The sequence below is a fragment of the Schistocerca cancellata genome, chromosome 9 (assembly GCF_023864275.1).
Source record: "Schistocerca cancellata isolate TAMUIC-IGC-003103 chromosome 9, iqSchCanc2.1, whole genome shotgun sequence".
Classification (NCBI taxonomy): Eukaryota; Metazoa; Arthropoda; class Insecta; order Orthoptera; family Acrididae; genus Schistocerca; species Schistocerca cancellata.
In genome coordinates this window covers 308,784,569-308,802,139 of record NC_064634.1, presented here as the reverse complement: position 1 = coordinate 308,802,139, position 17,571 = coordinate 308,784,569, and the positions used below count along the sequence as shown (strand labels likewise).

The 17,571-nt window shown below is 45.1% G+C and overlaps 1 protein-coding gene across 1 annotated transcript in view; it reads left to right on the top strand.

Moving 5' to 3' along the window:
* Positions 1–17,571, top strand: part of LOC126100293 (vesicular glutamate transporter 2-like) — a 266,906-nt gene that overhangs the window by 227,310 nt on the left and 22,025 nt on the right. Inside the window, exons 7-8 of the mRNA XM_049910900.1 lie at positions 5,791–5,914; positions 7,520–7,653. Of these exons, the coding sequence (XP_049766857.1) occupies positions 5,791–5,914; positions 7,520–7,653 (258 nt within the window). The remainder of the gene's footprint in view (positions 1–5,790; positions 5,915–7,519; positions 7,654–17,571) is intronic.

Genomic DNA, 17,571 nt, shown 5'->3' with positions numbered 1-17,571 from the left:
TCAGCCAAGTATGGCCTATGCAGAGCCAGCAAAGGACAACAGAGTCCCTCTGAGTGGCTCACATCGTTGAGCGCCTCATATTTGTTGTCTCCTTGACAACACTTAGTTTATTTGGTGAATTGAGGGTGCGCCATTCAGTATCTCATGTCCCATAAAGTTTGCCACATAAGACTGATCGGAGATCATACTCCGGCAGTCTGATCTCCAGAAGTGGGCTAGCGGTAGCTTGTTTAGCCAGTCTGTCAGCATCTTCATTGCCCAGAATCCAATGTCCTGGGCTTCAAATGAAGGACACTGAACGTTGACTGTTTTGGAGGGCATAAAGAGACTCCTGGATAATCACAACCAAAGAATGGCGAGAGAAGCATTGGCCGAGAGCTTGTAGGCTACTTAAGAAGTCACTACAGATGACGAAGGAGCTAGAGAGTGCGAGAGACGACTGCAAACTCTTCAGTGAAAATACTGTAGCCAAGGCCAAAGTGACCATAGACCATCGAGTCATCGGTGTACACTAATTCAGACAAAGCTGTGGCCAAGGCATGGACTATGGGGTGTTCGGGAGTGGACTTGCAGGAAAGGTGGTAGAGGCAAAGTTTCAAGTGCAATAATAAGCGACGGAACACAGACTGCAATTGTAGTCCCCAATCGGGGCTGTTATTGCAGGAGAGGAATCATCGAGTTAGGGAAAAGGAGACAGTAATATGGATCGTGAGGTGAACAATGAATGTGGGCAGTATAATTCGCAAGCAGTTGCTTCGCCTAATCCATAATGGAGGAACGACAGCTTCTATGAGGAGGCTGTTCACTGTGCTGGTTCAGAAAGCTCCCGTCACAAGCCAAACTTTACAGTGGGTCCAGCAGCCACAGTGATGAGGGTGATGCAGAGCCATACACCAGGCTCCCATGGTCAACAAGAGGCAGCGCAAGGGCTCTGTATAGCTGGAGCTGCATAGGGCGATAAGCACCCCAGTCAGTGTAGCTCAGGGAGTGAATATTAAGATGCCACCAGCATTTTTCCTTAAGATGATGAAGATGGGAAAGCCAACTTAAGCGAGAACCGAATCCCAAAAAGCAGTAGGTCGCCACTGCATTAAGTAGTTGGTCATCGAGGTAAAGTTCAGGATGGTGGTGGACAGTATGATGATGGCATAGAAATCTCGCACAGAAAAATTTAAGTGATCGGTTTTCCCGCACGCTGTTCGAGAGTGGAACAGTAGAGAGACAGCTTGAAGGTGGTTCATTGAACCCTCTGCCAGGCACTTTATTGTGAATAGCAGTGTAACCACGTAGATGTAGATGTAGATGACGACAGACGTGCATGATGCAAGTCTTGGCTGCACTGAGACTTAAGGAGCTAACACAACCACTGGCTCATCATACGTTCGAGCAACTTGCACAGAACGTTGGTGAGGCTGATAGGACAATAGCTACCCACGTCTAGCAGGTTCTTACCAGGCTTTAGCACTGGAACTGTGATACTTTCCCGCCATTTCGACGGGAATTCGCTATCGCTCTAGAGGCGGTTGAAGACGGCAAGGAGGTGGCGCTGGTAGTCGGCTGACAGATGTTTAATCATTTGGGAATCGATGCTGTCTGGTCCAGGGGTTGTGTAAGGACAGTCGGCAAGGGCACTGAGAAATTCTCACTCACTGAAGGGAGCATTATATGGCTCAGGGCGGCGGGGGACAAACGATAGTTGTTGTCAAACCACCCACTGTTTCAGGAGATGAAAAGTGGGGCAGTAATTCACAGATGCAGAGGTGCAAGCATAATACTTGGTAAGACGCCGTGCGATTACGTTTGGATTGGTGGATACAGCACCATGTGTGGAAATTCCAGGTATGCATGCAGGCGTCTGATACGTGTTGAGGTGTCTGAGGTTGGTCCAGACCAGGGAAGGAGAGGTTCGTGATCCAACGATGGAAATGTATCGTTCCCAACACTTCTGCTACTGTCATATATTCAGCTGACGGACCAGTGCGCAGAGCCCTTTGAAGGCAGTGAGGTGCTCCAGGGATGGATGGCATTTATGACATTGGAGGGCCACAACGATTTGCGACGACCACCAAGGCATCGACTGCCGCGGGGGGCAACCCAAGGAACGAGGGATTGAAGAGTCAGCTGTGCAACAAAGGTGGTAGTGATCGTCTGGATCACCTCATCGATGTTGTCACGCAATGGAGATTCCACGGTGGTAACAGTGGTAGGGAGGCGAAAGCATCTCAGTCAGCCTTGTTAAAGATCTCATCTGGGCAAGCGACCAGCTGAATGACGCTGGGGTAGGGACAGGAAGAATGGAAAGTGGTCACTACCACACAAGACGTCATGAGCTCTCCAGTGGATAGATTAAAACCAAGAGATCAGTGGCCGAGTAGGTGTCACACTGAAGTGAGTGGTGGCACTGGTATTTAGGAGGCAAAGGTCGAGTTAGTAGAGCCTTGATGTCTTTACCATGGCCAGAAACTTTGGTTCCATCCCACAAAGTGTTATGGACGTTCAAATCGCCCAAATGAAGATAAGTTGGGAAATTAGTGCAGCCAAGACATGGTGCTACACGTCACCAGGAAGGTAGATACTAGAGCTGGTAATTTCCACGTTGTCCTCACCCTGACAGCCACAGCCTCTAAAGGTATTTGAAGGGGCACAGGTTCAGAGATAAGAACAGAGATGCAAACTCCACCTGTCACAGTCACGACGGTTTATGTAGTACCCCCAATAGTCACCAAGCCATTGTGGGAAACCATGTTTCCTGAACAACACAAAAAGCAGGTGTAGCACTTAAAAGTCGTCACAACTCAATCAGGTGGGACAAAATATTGCTGCAGTTCCGCTGGAGGGTGACTCTTTGTGCAGTCAGGGAAGGCATGTAGTGATCAAGGCGGCAGTTTACACCTCAGCATCACCTACTGCCACTGAGGGTTTGTATCTGTTTTCATTGTGGGTGAGGCGTCGGCGATATCCAGGTCCTCGGGGGACACTAAAATCACCATCTCATACTCAGATGCATAACTGGTAGGAAGTGGTGACCTAGGAAGTGAGAGTCCCAAGGGACCCCTTCCATGTGAGAGGAGCCGGAGGAGGCTGTTGCTTCTCTGGATGTGGGGAGAGGACCATTGTCCTCGACATTTGGGGGTATTGCTCCTGAAGTAGGTGCTTTGGGAGCAATGGAATAAGAGGTTTCTACCTCAGAAGTAGTGTGGCTGATACAGCTGTGCGACCAGCTGTAGCATAGATGGATGTGAGGCAAGCATGGCACGCCCACTTGTCAGGTCTGTAGTGTTGTGGGCAAGTGCAGAAGTCGAGGAGAACAACACTGAGAAGCCGTGTTGGCGAGTTTCTTGTCTATGGCGAAAAGCAGCAAAAACTTGGGAGGTGCGAGCCAGTGCAGCAACGAATGACGTCAGGGACCCATTATACCTTCGCAGCGATAAGGCACTGCACGAGAAGTTCGAATTCAGGACGCTGGCGCTCGGTCTGTTAAGTGGAGACACGTATCGTTCCGAGGCGACTAGTCAGCATTGCGATCTACCATCTCCGACGTTATAACAGATACAGTAATGATACCTCAATTTGGGAAAAAATGTTTCTCAGTTTTCTTGTCGCGCCCAACTTGTTTGTTTGTATATTGTGAATGGCTTCCTCCGTCGTCATCTCACGAGTTATCTTCCATACTAATATGCCGTTGGAATTTAGCTGGCTGAATTGCCTCACGGGAACGTCACGAAGTCACTGTACCTCCATAATACTGCCAGTGATTACGTCTGAGATTCAGGAATTCTAGCAGCGAGGCTGACTGCGTCAGATTGTGCGTGACTTTCCTTATTACTCTGTAGCCTTCCTGCCCGTTTCCATGCACCGCTGAGATATACCCGCTGCTCCAGTTAAAGCTGTTGTTGAACTTTTTGATATCAACGGCTTCCTTGATCACGTAATACCTGAAAACTGATACGTGGGATAAGATTTACGTATTATCATACATAATTGTATTGCGTCCGGCCGCAGCAGATTTCTCAAAATCGCGGTATTTTTCATAAGGCTCGATGATGTATGGAGAGTTCTGAAAATTGTGTGTATAGATAGACCACTGTAACTGACAACGCGTTGTAAATTCCATTAAAAGGAGATCGAGGCTGTCTTTTTCTGAAAGCAGCATCTCTTTAACTTTCTTGAGAGGTCGTTTCGCATCTATTTAATTCGCGTTATGTAATAGTTAACATCGGAAATTCATTACGAAATACGTCCTTGACTTAGAAGGAGGTAGAGCAGAGTCATGTGGGTGAGATGGTTCCTATCAAAAGGACAAGGACGATATCCTTCCCTATCCTTTCGTAATCCGAGTTTGTGCTCTGTCTAAATGGTCTCGCTCTCACACGGGACGTTAAAATCTAATCTTCCTTCCTTCCTTTTATATACGCGAGTTGCTGTACTGCTGGTGCCACGCATGTCTCGGCACTTGCTTGTAAAAGGCAAATCTCTCTCTCTGTCTCTCTCTTTCTCCCTGCCTGTCTGTCCCCCCCCTCCCCGCCCCCTCTCTCTCCCTGACCGTGATCTGCATTCCAGAAAGTCATCAAATATTGGAGCACAGAAATCAGATCTTGACTACTATAAATGATATGCACCTATATATCTACAAAGACAGGTGGCATTTTGTAAATCATTATAAATAAGAGAAAAATACTTATAAACATTAAATACTGCGTCAGAATTATTGTTAATGAAAAAAACATATTCTCATCATTACGCATATGTGTTTTAATGAGAAATGTTATCGAGGTTTTATTCCAAGGGCCCGCATCTCGTGGTCGTGCGGTATCGCTTCCCACGCCCGGGTTCCCGGGTTCGATTCCCGGCGGGGTCAGGGATTTTCTCTGCCTCGTGATGGCTGGGTGTTGTGTGCTGTCCTTAGGTTAGTTAGGTTTAAATAGTTCTAAGTTCTAGGGGACTGATGACCATAGATGTTAAGTCCCATAGTGCTCAGAGCCATTTGAACCATTTTTTTTATTCCAAGGAGGTGGACACATACATATGTTTTTCAAGAGCAGGTCAGTTTATAGGGGGCGGGGGCGAGGGGGGGGGGTGTCTGTTTGAGAACGAGATTAGCGAGAAATTTTCTAAGTTTGGCGTTGGTTCTGCTATCTCCCGGATCAGTCAAGTTTTTTTAGATACGAATCTTGCAATCTTCGTTATGTTAAAGAAAGTAATTTCATTATCATCATTAAGACCAGTAGTTCATAACTGAACTCAACCCACAAACTTCTTTAATTCATACTTCCCACTACTGCAGTCGTAAAGTAGATTGAGCAGCTCCTCTACCCAGGACGGCCTATTTTATTTGACGCAGATCCGAAGACAGTAAGGATTTCTATATTCTGATCACCTCGTGGTGATTATCTCCGTGATTCCCTTCACACTAAAACGTAATATCTCGTTGACTACAGTCATTCTTTCTGAACGCCTTTTTCATTTATCCGATATACGAATGTATCCTAGAATACCGCCACAAGGAACTAAGTTCTCAATCTTCCATTCGGATTCACGATTTAGGTCAGTGTGGAAGGAAATTAGGTGGAAAAATTCAGTTTTGGTGTCTGTAACAAATGTGAACAGTGTTCTACTTGTGAAATGACGCATAAAACTGCTACGTTGCTTAACATATCATTAAAAAGTCACCGTATTCACTTCCGTATCCTGTTTCAGAAATAGCTAATGTTTTCTGAAGGACTGGTCACTTGGCTGAGCCACTCTGGATAATATTGTAAACTGTTGTCGAATCCTTTCTTCTTTTCACAGAAAGTCGTGCACCCTTGGGGGAAATTCCTGACGTCGATGCCTGTGTGGTCGATCGTGATGGCGCATTTCTGCGAGAACTGGGGTTTCTACACACTGCTGACGCAACTGCCCACGTTCATGAAAGGTGTGTGTGACAATGCTGGTACATAAGAAAAGGATCACTGCTCGATCTGACGGCGCACCGGAAGAGTGGAATTTCAAATGACACGATAATCCGAGACTGAATGTGTTGTGACTAGTATACAAACAAACAGCAGAGAAAACTGGTGTGCTTGCGCTACGGAGTTTAAGAGAAGTGAAAGGATTAGCGGAAGAAAGTGCTAAACATCAATTTAGTAAGGATTAGTCTGGTCAAGCTATCTGTCGTGTTTTTGATTGCACCACGTGTTGGTAACAAGTAGTTCCAGGGGCAATGATAGAAAATATCGTCTGCTACATAAGCTGCCTGGTCTTATTCCATTTATATTCTTGTTTTTGAATGTACCGTAGCCAAAAATACAACACGCAGTAACGCAAAATGTGTTGTTGAGGGTTATCACTTTCTTCCATCGTATCCTTCAAGTGAATAATTGTTGTAAGAACAATTGCTAAATTCCTGTTGATGAGACTGTAAGGCAGAGAATCACAAATAGGTAATCTACGAAATGTCGGGAAAATGTGTACTTACCTCTACTGGTTTTCCAGGAGTAACGTAGACTGGAAGAATGGGAAGCAGAATAAAATTACTTCTTCGAGAAGGGAATAAAGTTTTCATTTGATAGGGTTGTGTTTGCATTATATATAAGATTTCGCTCATATAGTGATAAGTTAATAAAAAAGTTGATGTTGCCTACATTATTTAAAGATCAACGTTTTTAACAGTACCTCTTTGTAAATTAAGCATCCAGAAAGCAGAAACAAAGTATGGAGAGCAGATATCAGGTTTGAGATTTCGGATAACTCGAGAGATAATATAAAAAAAGAACTATGTTATAACAAGCAGTTGCTAAAATTTGGAAGAGTTCGATAAAGTACTGATGTTTATTTACTCAAGGTGGTAGCACCGTAAAACATCTCTTGCCTGTCTGTTGTATAAATGTAAATTAGATGACTTTTGTTTATCACTTAGTAAATATATATTAAGCTGGATCGTCTCTAAGCACCTGGTGAGCTTTAATTTCTTCATTGATACTTTTAGAATTGCACTTTTAGCCTGAGTAGGCAGTGTACAAAATATTTTCTGTAAACAATGTTGCACAGCCTCAGCGTATTTAAAGAAAGGCATCAGAAACTAGCAAAAGCTGCTGTACTGTCTATTTATTTATCGACAGGCAGTGTCGGGAAAGCGACCATCCAAGCCATTTTGATTTTTATGTAAGTGTACAAAGATGTTACGTCTTATTAAAGCTAATGTTCTCTATGTACTAGCATGCCATACGTCAATTTTGTAAATGCGTTGAATCTGTGCACCACTGATCACAGAAAATATTATTAACGCTGCCTGACCAGGCTAAAAGTGCGATCCGATCATACAAACGGGAGAAATTAAATCTCACTAAATGCATTAGGAGCATGAAGTTCAAGAACGTCTCTACAGGGGCCTGACACCTACGTTAGTAAATCTTTAGCTACCACTTTAAAGTTAATAAAAATATTTACAGCTTTATCAATAAAAAGTAGTTGACGTGACCAGTGCACTGCATTCCGCAGCAAAGCACTCTCAGCCAGTGGTTCCGTTTGTCTGCTGCAGACGCGATGCACTTCAACCTGAAGGAGGCGGGTTTCATGTCGGCGCTGCCGTACCTGGTGATGGCCATCATCCTGCAGTTCTCGGGACACCTCGCCGACTGGCTGATGCGCCGGCAGATCCTGTCCACCACCATGGTACGTAAGTCACGCTCTCAGCTCAGCGCATCGTCTCGGATGTGGAGTCCTCGACAGGGCTAGACACAACTTCAGGCGTGCCCCAGTGAACTTTGCTGGGACCCTTGTTCCTCATCTTTTACATTAAGGAGCCGGCGGACAATATTAATAGTAACCTCAAACTTTTTGTATATAATTAAAGCTGCACAAATATAAAAGCAGGTCTTGATGAGGTGCCGAGTGGTGCAAAGACTGCTAACTCGCTTTAAATTTTCAGTGAAGTAAGACTGTACGCCTCGCAAAAGGAAAAAAAAAAGGCTCATTATATTCTGTCTAAAATATCAATAAGGCACATTTTAAATGTCATTTCGTATAAACTTCTTGATCTTAGGAATCTCTAATGACATGGAATAATCACTTGTGCTCAGTCACAGGAAAAACAGGACCGTCGAACACACGCACAAAACCATAGGTCTATACCCCCCAGTCAGTCGTAGAGTTATGAAACACGTTCTATGCTCGCGTGTTGTCTCATATCCGCTGATCGAAAATGGTCTCTGTAGGAATCAACAGAGATTCCGAACAGAATGATCGCGTTATAGGCAGCTCGTTCCGTTAGCCCACAAGACCCAGAAAGCAAAGAAAAATCACGCCCAGGCTGCCGCTGTGTTCCTCGACATTCGGAAGGCGATCCACACAGTCCCGCGCTGCCGCCTAATGAACAAAATATGAGCATATGGAATATCAGACCAACTATATCTCTAGATTGAAGAGTTGCTAGGAAGCAGAACATAGCAAGTCATGGACAGAACTCTTCTGACGTAATAATAACTTCGAGTGGACCCCAAGGAAGTGTTATAGGAGTATTACTACACTGAAGAGCCGAAGAAACTGGACATCTCCCTAATATCGTGTAGGGCCCTCGCGAGCACGCAGAAGTGCCACTACACAACAATATGCTCAATAATGTTCATGCCTGGCTAGTTTGGTGGCCAGTGGAAGTGTTTAAACTCGGAAGAGCCACTCTATAGCAATTCCGGACGTGTGGGTTATCGCATTGTCCTCCTGGAATTGCCCAAGTCTGTCGGAATCCACAATGGACATGAGCGGATGCAGATGGTCAGACAGGATGCTTACGTACCTGTCACCTGTCAGAGTCGTAGCTAGACGTATCAGGGGTCCCAGATCACACCAACAGCACAAGCCCCACACTAGCTTGAACAGCCCCTGCTGACGTTCAGGGTCCATGGATTCATGAGGTTGTCTCCACACCCGTACACGTCCATTCCCTCGACACAATCGGAAACGAGACTCGTCCGACCAGGCAACATGTTTCCAGTCATCAATAGTCCAATGTCGGTGTTGACGGACCCAGGCGAAGCGTAAAGCTTTGTGTCGTGCAGTCATCAAGGGTACACGAGCGGGCCTACGGCTCAAAAAGCCCATATAGATAATGTTTCATTGAATGGTTCGCACGCTGACACTTATTGATGGTCCAGAATTGAAATCTGCAGCAATTTGCGGAAGGGTTGCACTTCTGGCACGTTGAACGATTATCTTCAGTCGTCGTTGGTCCTGTTCTTGCAGGATCTTTTCCTAACCGCAGCGATGTAGGAGATTCAATGTTTCAATTGATTCCTGATATTCACAGTACACTCGTGAAATGGCCGTACGGGAAAATCCCCACTTCATTGCTACCTCGTAGGTTCTGTGTCCCATCGCTCGTGCGCCGACTGTAACACTACGTTGAAACTCACTTAAATCTTGATAGCCTGCCATTGTAGCAGCAGTAACCGATCTAACAACTGCGCCAAACACTTTTTGTCCTCTATAGGCGTTACTGACCACAGCACCGTATTCTGCGTGTTCACATATCTCTGTATTTGAATTCGCATGTCTATACCAGTTTATCTGGCGCTTCACTGTACATGACACAGTGGATCACATCGGAAGTTCCGTGAGGTTTTTCGCAGACGGTGCTGATGTATACAGAGAAGTAGCAACGCCAGAAAATTGTAGTGAAATGCAGGAAGACCCGTAGGGGATCGACTATTGGTGCTGCAATTGACAATTGGTTCTCAACATAAACAAATGTGACATGTTATAAATATATGGGTGCAAAGACCCATTATTGTATGATTACGTGATTGACGAATAAGCGCTGGAAGCAGTCATAACCATGGGAGTAGGGAGCGATGTGAAGTCGAACAACCACTTAAAACTAATCGCAGGTAGGGCAGACACCAGACTGAGATTCATCGGAAGAATCCTCAGGAAGTGCAGTCCACAAGTAGAAGAGGTAACTTACAAAACCTCTTCGACCTATACTTGAATATTGTTCTTCACTCCGAAATCAGATCAGTTAGATGATAGACAATATCCAAAGAAGAGGAGCGCGATTTGTTACTGGTTCATTTAGTAAGCACGGAAGCGCCACAGATATACTCATCTAGCTACAGTGGTAGACCGCGTAAGAGACGCGTTAATGCTCCACGGTGTGATTAACTCTTGAATTTCCAAGAGTATCCTTCTTTAGAAGAATCAACTAACATATAACTTCCTCCCGCGTATTCCTCGGGAAAATACCTTGCTGACGAAATTAAAGATTTTCGAGCCCACACTGATTCTTAGCAACGCTCGTTCTTCCCAAACATGATTCGCCGCTGCCAACAAGGAAAAAAAGTTGTGGCATTGGTAGTCATTGTACCATATGTTGCACACCATAAGGTGGCTTGGGGGGGAGGGGGGTACAGGCGTAGATGCAGACTTCGGTTCGTTGTTAGGGTGTTGGAAAAATACACTGTACTAAGGACATTGCTTACAAAATATTCATGGGATCCACGCTATAACACTACTCATGTGCTGGTATCCGCACAGTGTAGACCTGCTTGAGATGGCAGGCGCTTGGAGACAGTCGCAAACTATCTCGAGAAAACCTACTCACGAAATGTCCAAAACCACCTTCAAGTGAGGAATCTAGGAAGTGTCTGCAGCATACTGTGTATCGCTCCCTTAGGGACAGGATAGGATAGTGCGTCGGTTCTTGTTCTTTATGGCCTGAATGACTGTGTGTAACTGCTGGATGTCCAACCTCAAGTTACTTCTCATATAATATCACTTCTGCTAATCGGGCTCCGGTTGATCGTCCATAAAAAGGTGCCTAACGTAAAAGTCCGTTTATGGCCACTACATAAAGCGTCACTGGAGCCGTAAATATGCATCTGACCTACTTCCTTCAGTAATCAAAGTTGCACTGTTCCGGACGTATAATATTGCAAAGAGTAATCCATCACAGTAAAAGAATAATTATCTCTCCCTTGAAACTGATATTAGTTAAATGAAAAGTTGCCCTGCAAATATGCAAATTTACATAATGGTCATCACACTTTCATTCATACCTTATAAATATATCCAGAAAAACGATGAACTTCTTAAAAAAAAAAAGACTTGAACGTATATTTTGAAAACCACATTTGCATTCACAGAGCCTCGTAAGATATTTATATCTTTCTTCAAGTTAAATTGAATCGAAATTAAATTTAGTGTCTGTTGTCCTGGTCTGGCGTATGTAAATGTCCACATTGGTCAGGAATGGATACAATGCAAAGACTGTTGTTAGTAAATTATTAGCGAAGCTTTCTTTAGCTCGGCGACAGCTTCTGTGTGTTCTTTGATGTCCGGGAAATTGTTACGCCGCCTCCACCGCTCACGCTTCTTCCCTCCAGGCACATAATCCCTTGGGCTGAAATACTGCGAGGCGGCTCGGAAACGTACAAGCAAAAGATTTTAAAGAATAATTACTAACGTGATAAAGCCCTATTTGTAGATTTTAATCCACCATTCAACAAACAATTATAATGCTTCATCCATGTGTCACTGCTTAAAGAGGATAAAAAAGGTGCATGTATTTCGGAGTTAATACGACCGTTACGTTGTTTACTTCGCACACACAGCTAGTTAGACAATGATTCTTACCGCTCTGGTATTTCATGCGTGAATGCAACTGGAAGATGCCAAGCCACGACAACTGGCGCTTGGGAAGTGCCCTCTGCTAAGCGTTCCATAGTGGTTTGCGCAGTACGGATATAGACGTAGATCTCTATCAGCTGAGGTGGCGGCGCGGATTGGTCGGTTGGTTGGTTTAAAAGAGGGGGACAAGGGACCAAACTTCCAGGTCGTCAGTCCCTCGTTCCGATGAAAATAATTCCACAAGAGGGGAGTAAAAGAAACGAGACATACGAAACAAAGCTGGAAGAAAGGGAAAAAAAAACCACAAGAACGACAGTAGGGCAACAAACACTAAAATGGACAAAATTGGACAATAAAACCACAGAGGGACTTAAGAAACAGGTACAAGGGTAAGAACAAGAGAGCAGATGACTGGCTGGCCGACCACGAGAAAACAAAGGATAAGCCAGCAACTCAGCGACACGTTAATTCTTCCAACCTAAAAGCAGTAGGGGAGAGAAAACAGAGGGACAAACAACAAGCACTAAAACTTATATACAAGGATACTCCCCTCCTCCCCTTCACGCTTAATACGTAAAACTAGATTAGCCAATAAGGCGTTGTCTGCTAAAATTAGCTGTAAAGAGTCCGGTAAACAAAGTTTACGACGCAGGCCAGCCAAAGAAGGACAGCTTAATAGTATGTGGGCCACCGTCAACCGCGCGCCGGACCGGCACTGAGGTGGGTCTTCACGGCGCAGGAGGCAGCCGTGGGCCGCCCAAGCGTGGCCAATGCGGAGCCGGCAGAGAACCACAGAGTCCCTGCGAGAGGCCCTCATCCAGGAATTCCACACACTCACAGTCTCCTTAATGGCACGCAGTTTGTTGTGCGTACTGAGATTATGCCATTCCGTCTCCCAAAGCCGAGAATCCTTGCGGCGAATATTGGAATGCCGATCTCCATAAGCAATTTCTGTGTAGCATGTTTCGCCATCCTGTCGGCAAGTTCGTCGCCTGGGTTTCCGACGTGACCTGGGGCCCAGACAAACACCACTGAACGACCGGACCGTTCCAGGGCATAGATGGACTCCTAGATGGTCGCTACCAAAGGATGACGAGGGTAGCACTAGTCGATAGCTTGTCCTGGGCAGCAAAGTGAACACGGTGGCACCCCACAAGAGGTTATGGGCGTTAAAATCTCCCAAAAGTAGGAAATATTTTGGGAGTTGATCAATCCAGTCAATACATTGAGGGGTACTGCACCATCTGGAGAAATATATACATTGTAGAAAGTTATTTCCTGGATCACCCTCAGTCCTTACAGTCACAGCTTCAAGAGGGGTTTGAACGTATACAGTTTCACTACATACTGAGTTCAGGACATAGACGCATACTCCACCTCTTATAGTCGCTACTGTTCCTCTAATATCCCTTATTATTGCAGAGGGTAGGGATCCGCATCACGGGAACTCGGTTTACAGGAGGGCTAATCAGAAAGCAGGTGTAAAGTGTAACAGTTGCCGTAGCTCAGCCAGGTGGTGGAAAAACCCGCTGCAATTCCACTGGAGGATAACGTGATCGTGAGGCTCGGAAGGCATACAACATTCAGTGAAGTATTTTCCGCCTCAGGGTCACCTGCTGCCACCGATTGAGGACCTCTGCGATCAATATCGATTGTGTGTGAGGGCCAAGAGAGATCTAGTTCCTCAGAGGACGCCAGAATATTCACTTCATGCTCAGACGCAAAGCCTGTAGGTAGGGGGGGGGGGGTGCGTGCGTGCCACCACAATGTGTTGGTTCTCTGGGGTCTTTTCCTGTTTTGGTTCCTCTCCTCCTTAGGTTTTTTTCTGCTGGGAGGGCTTCACTGATTCTGTCTCAGGGACTTAGGAGGACTGTGAAGCCCTATGACGAACTGTGGGTGCTTCAGCTACTGGCGAGTGTCTGCTTTGCCACTGGTAGGAACTTGGAGTGATCCAAGGGAGCTGTTCCTAGCGAGAGGAACTGGAGACGTACCCTTCTCCAGCTGAGAAGTGGGGATGGATGTCTCTGGTTGTTGGTGCAGGAGTAACAGGGATGGAAGTGATCCCCATCATCAATGGGGCGGTTGTAGTCTTGCACCCTGAGGGCCAGCTGTCAATGACGGAACGGATGGGGCTGGAACACTACTTGTAGCGGTGCCACAGGATGATGTCATGTGCACGGGATGGAGCCTTTTACATTTCCTCTTACCCTCAGTGTAGGTCAGTCGGTCCAGGGTCTTGTATTCCATGATTTTCCTTTATTTCTGTAAAATCCTGCGGTTTGGCAAGTAAGGGGAATCGTGCTCTCTGCAGTTTACAGAGATGGCAGGCGGGGCACATAGAGTATTTTGATGTTATGGACGTCCACAATCTCGGCAGGTGACACTGGACATACAGCAGGAAGACATATGCGCGAACTCCCAGCACTTAAAGCACCACACTGGGGGAGGGGTATATAGCTTGACAACACAGAGTTAGACCATCATCTAGAGCTTCTCAGGTAATGTGTCACCCTTGAAGGCCAAGATGAAAGCACCGGCTGCAGCCTGATTATCCCTCGGACCCCGATGGATGCGCCGGACGGAGTGAACACCTCGATGCTCTAAGCTGGCGCGCTGCTCGTCGTCACACTGCAAAAGAAAGTCCCTGAAGATGATAATACCCTGGACCATATTTAAACTCTTATGGGGCGTGATGGTGACAGCAACATCCCCCAGCTTGTCACAGGAGAGTAATGCTCGTGACTGGGCAGAGGATGCTGTTTTTATTAAGACCGAACCTGATCGCATTTCGACAATCCCTCTACCTGCCCAAATTTGTCCTCTAAATCCTCGACAAAAAACTGAGGCTTCATCGACATACACGATTCCCCATCAGTTCTCTTATTTCCAAGGTACCGGGGCGAATAAGATACGCTGCCACCCTTAGCCTGGCGTTCCTCCCATGGCGTGGCCAGGGAGGGGCCATATTTCTGTTCATTAAATTGAGCCCTTGAATGCTTAACTATTGTTGATGTTTGACCACCAGAAAGAAATGACATAGAATGCTTCATTGCGCTTCATCCGCCCTGATGCCACCCACTCCGACGAGGGACCGTCCCTACTGGCGCCAGCCATCACTGCATAGGCCGCCTGGCAGGATGGCCGTTGCCAGGAGTCCCTATGCCCAAGGCTGATGGGCATCTACTCCTTGTCATACGTGGTGAGTTAACGGCGCAGGCATCAGCAAAGCGATCCCTGTGTGGTCACGAGCTGCAACCAACAGGGTACATGGCAGCCCCACCACAACGGAATGGCTACCGTGCTGGATATCAGGTGCAAAAAAGCAAACAAGTCCGTTATCGTCGTCAGTGCAGAAAAGGATACTGCACAGTGGATGGAGGAAGACGCACCCAGGAGGGTGACCTCCCCCTAGAGATGGAGAATGAGCGGAAGTGCAGATTCACGTCGACGAAGGATGCTAGAGGTCTCAGTACATGATGGACACGATACACCATGTAATGTGCCCTTCCCCAACTGGCCCCGTCTTCGGGAAAATTTAGAAGAATGGAGGTCAAACCCGACAGGGAACTATCACATAAAGGCCGAAACGTGTTAGTCTCGTTTTAGTTTCATCTTACGACAGGTCTGTTCTAACGTCAAGACCCACATGGGGTTCTTGCAGGCTGTGTGCTGTTGTCCAGACACATAGCGTTGATATTTTTACTGTTCATTTCGAGATTCAAATCTGTTCTCAAACTGAGGAGACTTGATCTCACAATTTGCAGCACTTTGCTATACTGGTGGAAATTGTCAAGGAACAAATTCCACACATTGCTAAGATAAAAGAATTTCGTATTTTGTACATATAATGAGACAAAAATATTTCATAAAGTATAGGTACTTGCATTCGTACTCTCTTCCCTTTCTTGATTTCGTAATGTTTTTATTGTTGCTAAAAACATTTCAATTGTAGCTTTAAAATTCTTCATCTCAGTCAAAAACCTACAAAAACTTGCCCCTTGACTTAAATAATAGCTCAAAAGAAAGAAGTGACGGGCTAGATGAATATGAAAGGCATGACCGATCTACACTATACAGATATCAGTCAAGCTGGTGTGGAGGAGTCCCCTTCAAGCTGTGCAATCGCTGAACATTACTGCCTTGTGGGTTGCCTACCACACACGGTAGCAGGTGTGCGACGTCATTCCCGTTGAGATTGTGTCGTTCAAAATAAGGGCTTCCGCACCTTATCTAAGTGATTCTCCGCCACTTTTCGATTTACGTGGTATATGTAATTTTTTTAATGTTATAATATGCCGAATGCGTATGTAAAATTATTTTGTTCTGCGGTTTCAGAATAGCTATCTAGGAGAAAATGTCAACTCTACATAATGATGATAATATCGTAATATGCTGCATAATATTGCACACGAGTTCAAGAATATATTCTGTTGAGCAAGGAATTAAATATTCACTTGAAAACAAAAGTGATGTAAAAATTGTTAACAATGTTAAGAGGAAATTATACCATTCAATATTAATCAGAATTTTGTTGTTTCAAGAAGATGAAACTAATAGCACTGTAAGTATTAACATTGATAGTTAAAGAATCATTTTGGTGAGATATGTAAAGATGCCACACAGGGACAAGATGACAAAATAAAATCTTCAAGAACACGAGTAGTTTCTGATCTGTGTAATAACCATCAATCTATCCTTCAAGAGTCATGTCATATGAACTCTTCATAAATCCTGATTTTAAGTACGACCGAAGACAATCTAGACAAAGATGAGTGAGTCACTTGTGTGCTAATATGTCTTCTTTGAAACATTTCACAAATTATCCTGATTTTAATACGCGGTTTTGGACTCAAATTTCATTGGAAAATTTTAATCCACTCAAATACGATTTCCCTACTGAAATTCAGAATATCATGAGAGGAGACAGATCCGTTAGTAAGTTGTTAATAATCTGGAAAATGGTGCGGCAATGGAGAAATAACCTGGCTTCGCTTTGATCAGTTTACTATTTTTTCTGTTTATCGATCTCGGTAACAGAATGGCCACTGGGAACAGATTCAGCTTTTTCTGTATAACAGGAAACACACGCTGTTAAAGAACTATTTATCAACAACATTACACTTTGAAGATGGTTGGTCGATTGGTTATTTGGTTTGTACATTAAAAGGGCTAAACTGCAGGTTTATCAGTCATTTTCCCACAGTCACGCAGGTCTCTGATTAAAACCATACCCCAAAAGACTCCTATTACCTGATATCCGGGGAAGGAACAAAATGCGTGAAACTAAATGTGTAACCATATCGAAGCAGAAAGTGAAAGCATCAAGCCAAAAGTGAAAACACTAAGTAAAAGGGAAAAGCGGTAGAAGATGTTGAAACTATATAGCAGATGGCCTGCACTGGCTTATCGCAAGGATAAAAAAGGACGAGCCAGCCACTCTACAACACACTAAAATCTCCAGCCTAAAAACCCAAAGCAAGAGAAATACAGATCGTGAAAAGAGAACACTAAGTCGAATAGACAGTACCAGACGGAGCGAGGAAGAGTTAAAATGTAGGGAGGGTGAGGGCCTGAAAGATGAGACTAAGGCGCCTACTTTTAAATAGGGTGATAAAAAACCTCTTCACAGATAAAACTTGAATCGGGATTAGCCCTTGAGGCATTGTCACGTAAAATCGAAGGCAGCGCTTCAGTGAAATTAAAAGTCCGTCTCAAGGTGGCTAAACTTGGACAGTCAAACAAAATGTGGACCACTTTCAAACGTGAAGGATGATGGAGTCATTTCGAGGACCTCCCCATATTCGGCGTATCCTTTATGGTATGTGACTCATTAGGCAAAGTCAGGGATCACCATTCTGTATTCCAGAACCCAAAAACTTTGCTACATAAAACCGACACAACGTCAGATTCCGGAATGCCGACCTCCAGACTCGGTTTATGAGTGGCCTCTTTGGCTAGCCTGTCAGCAAG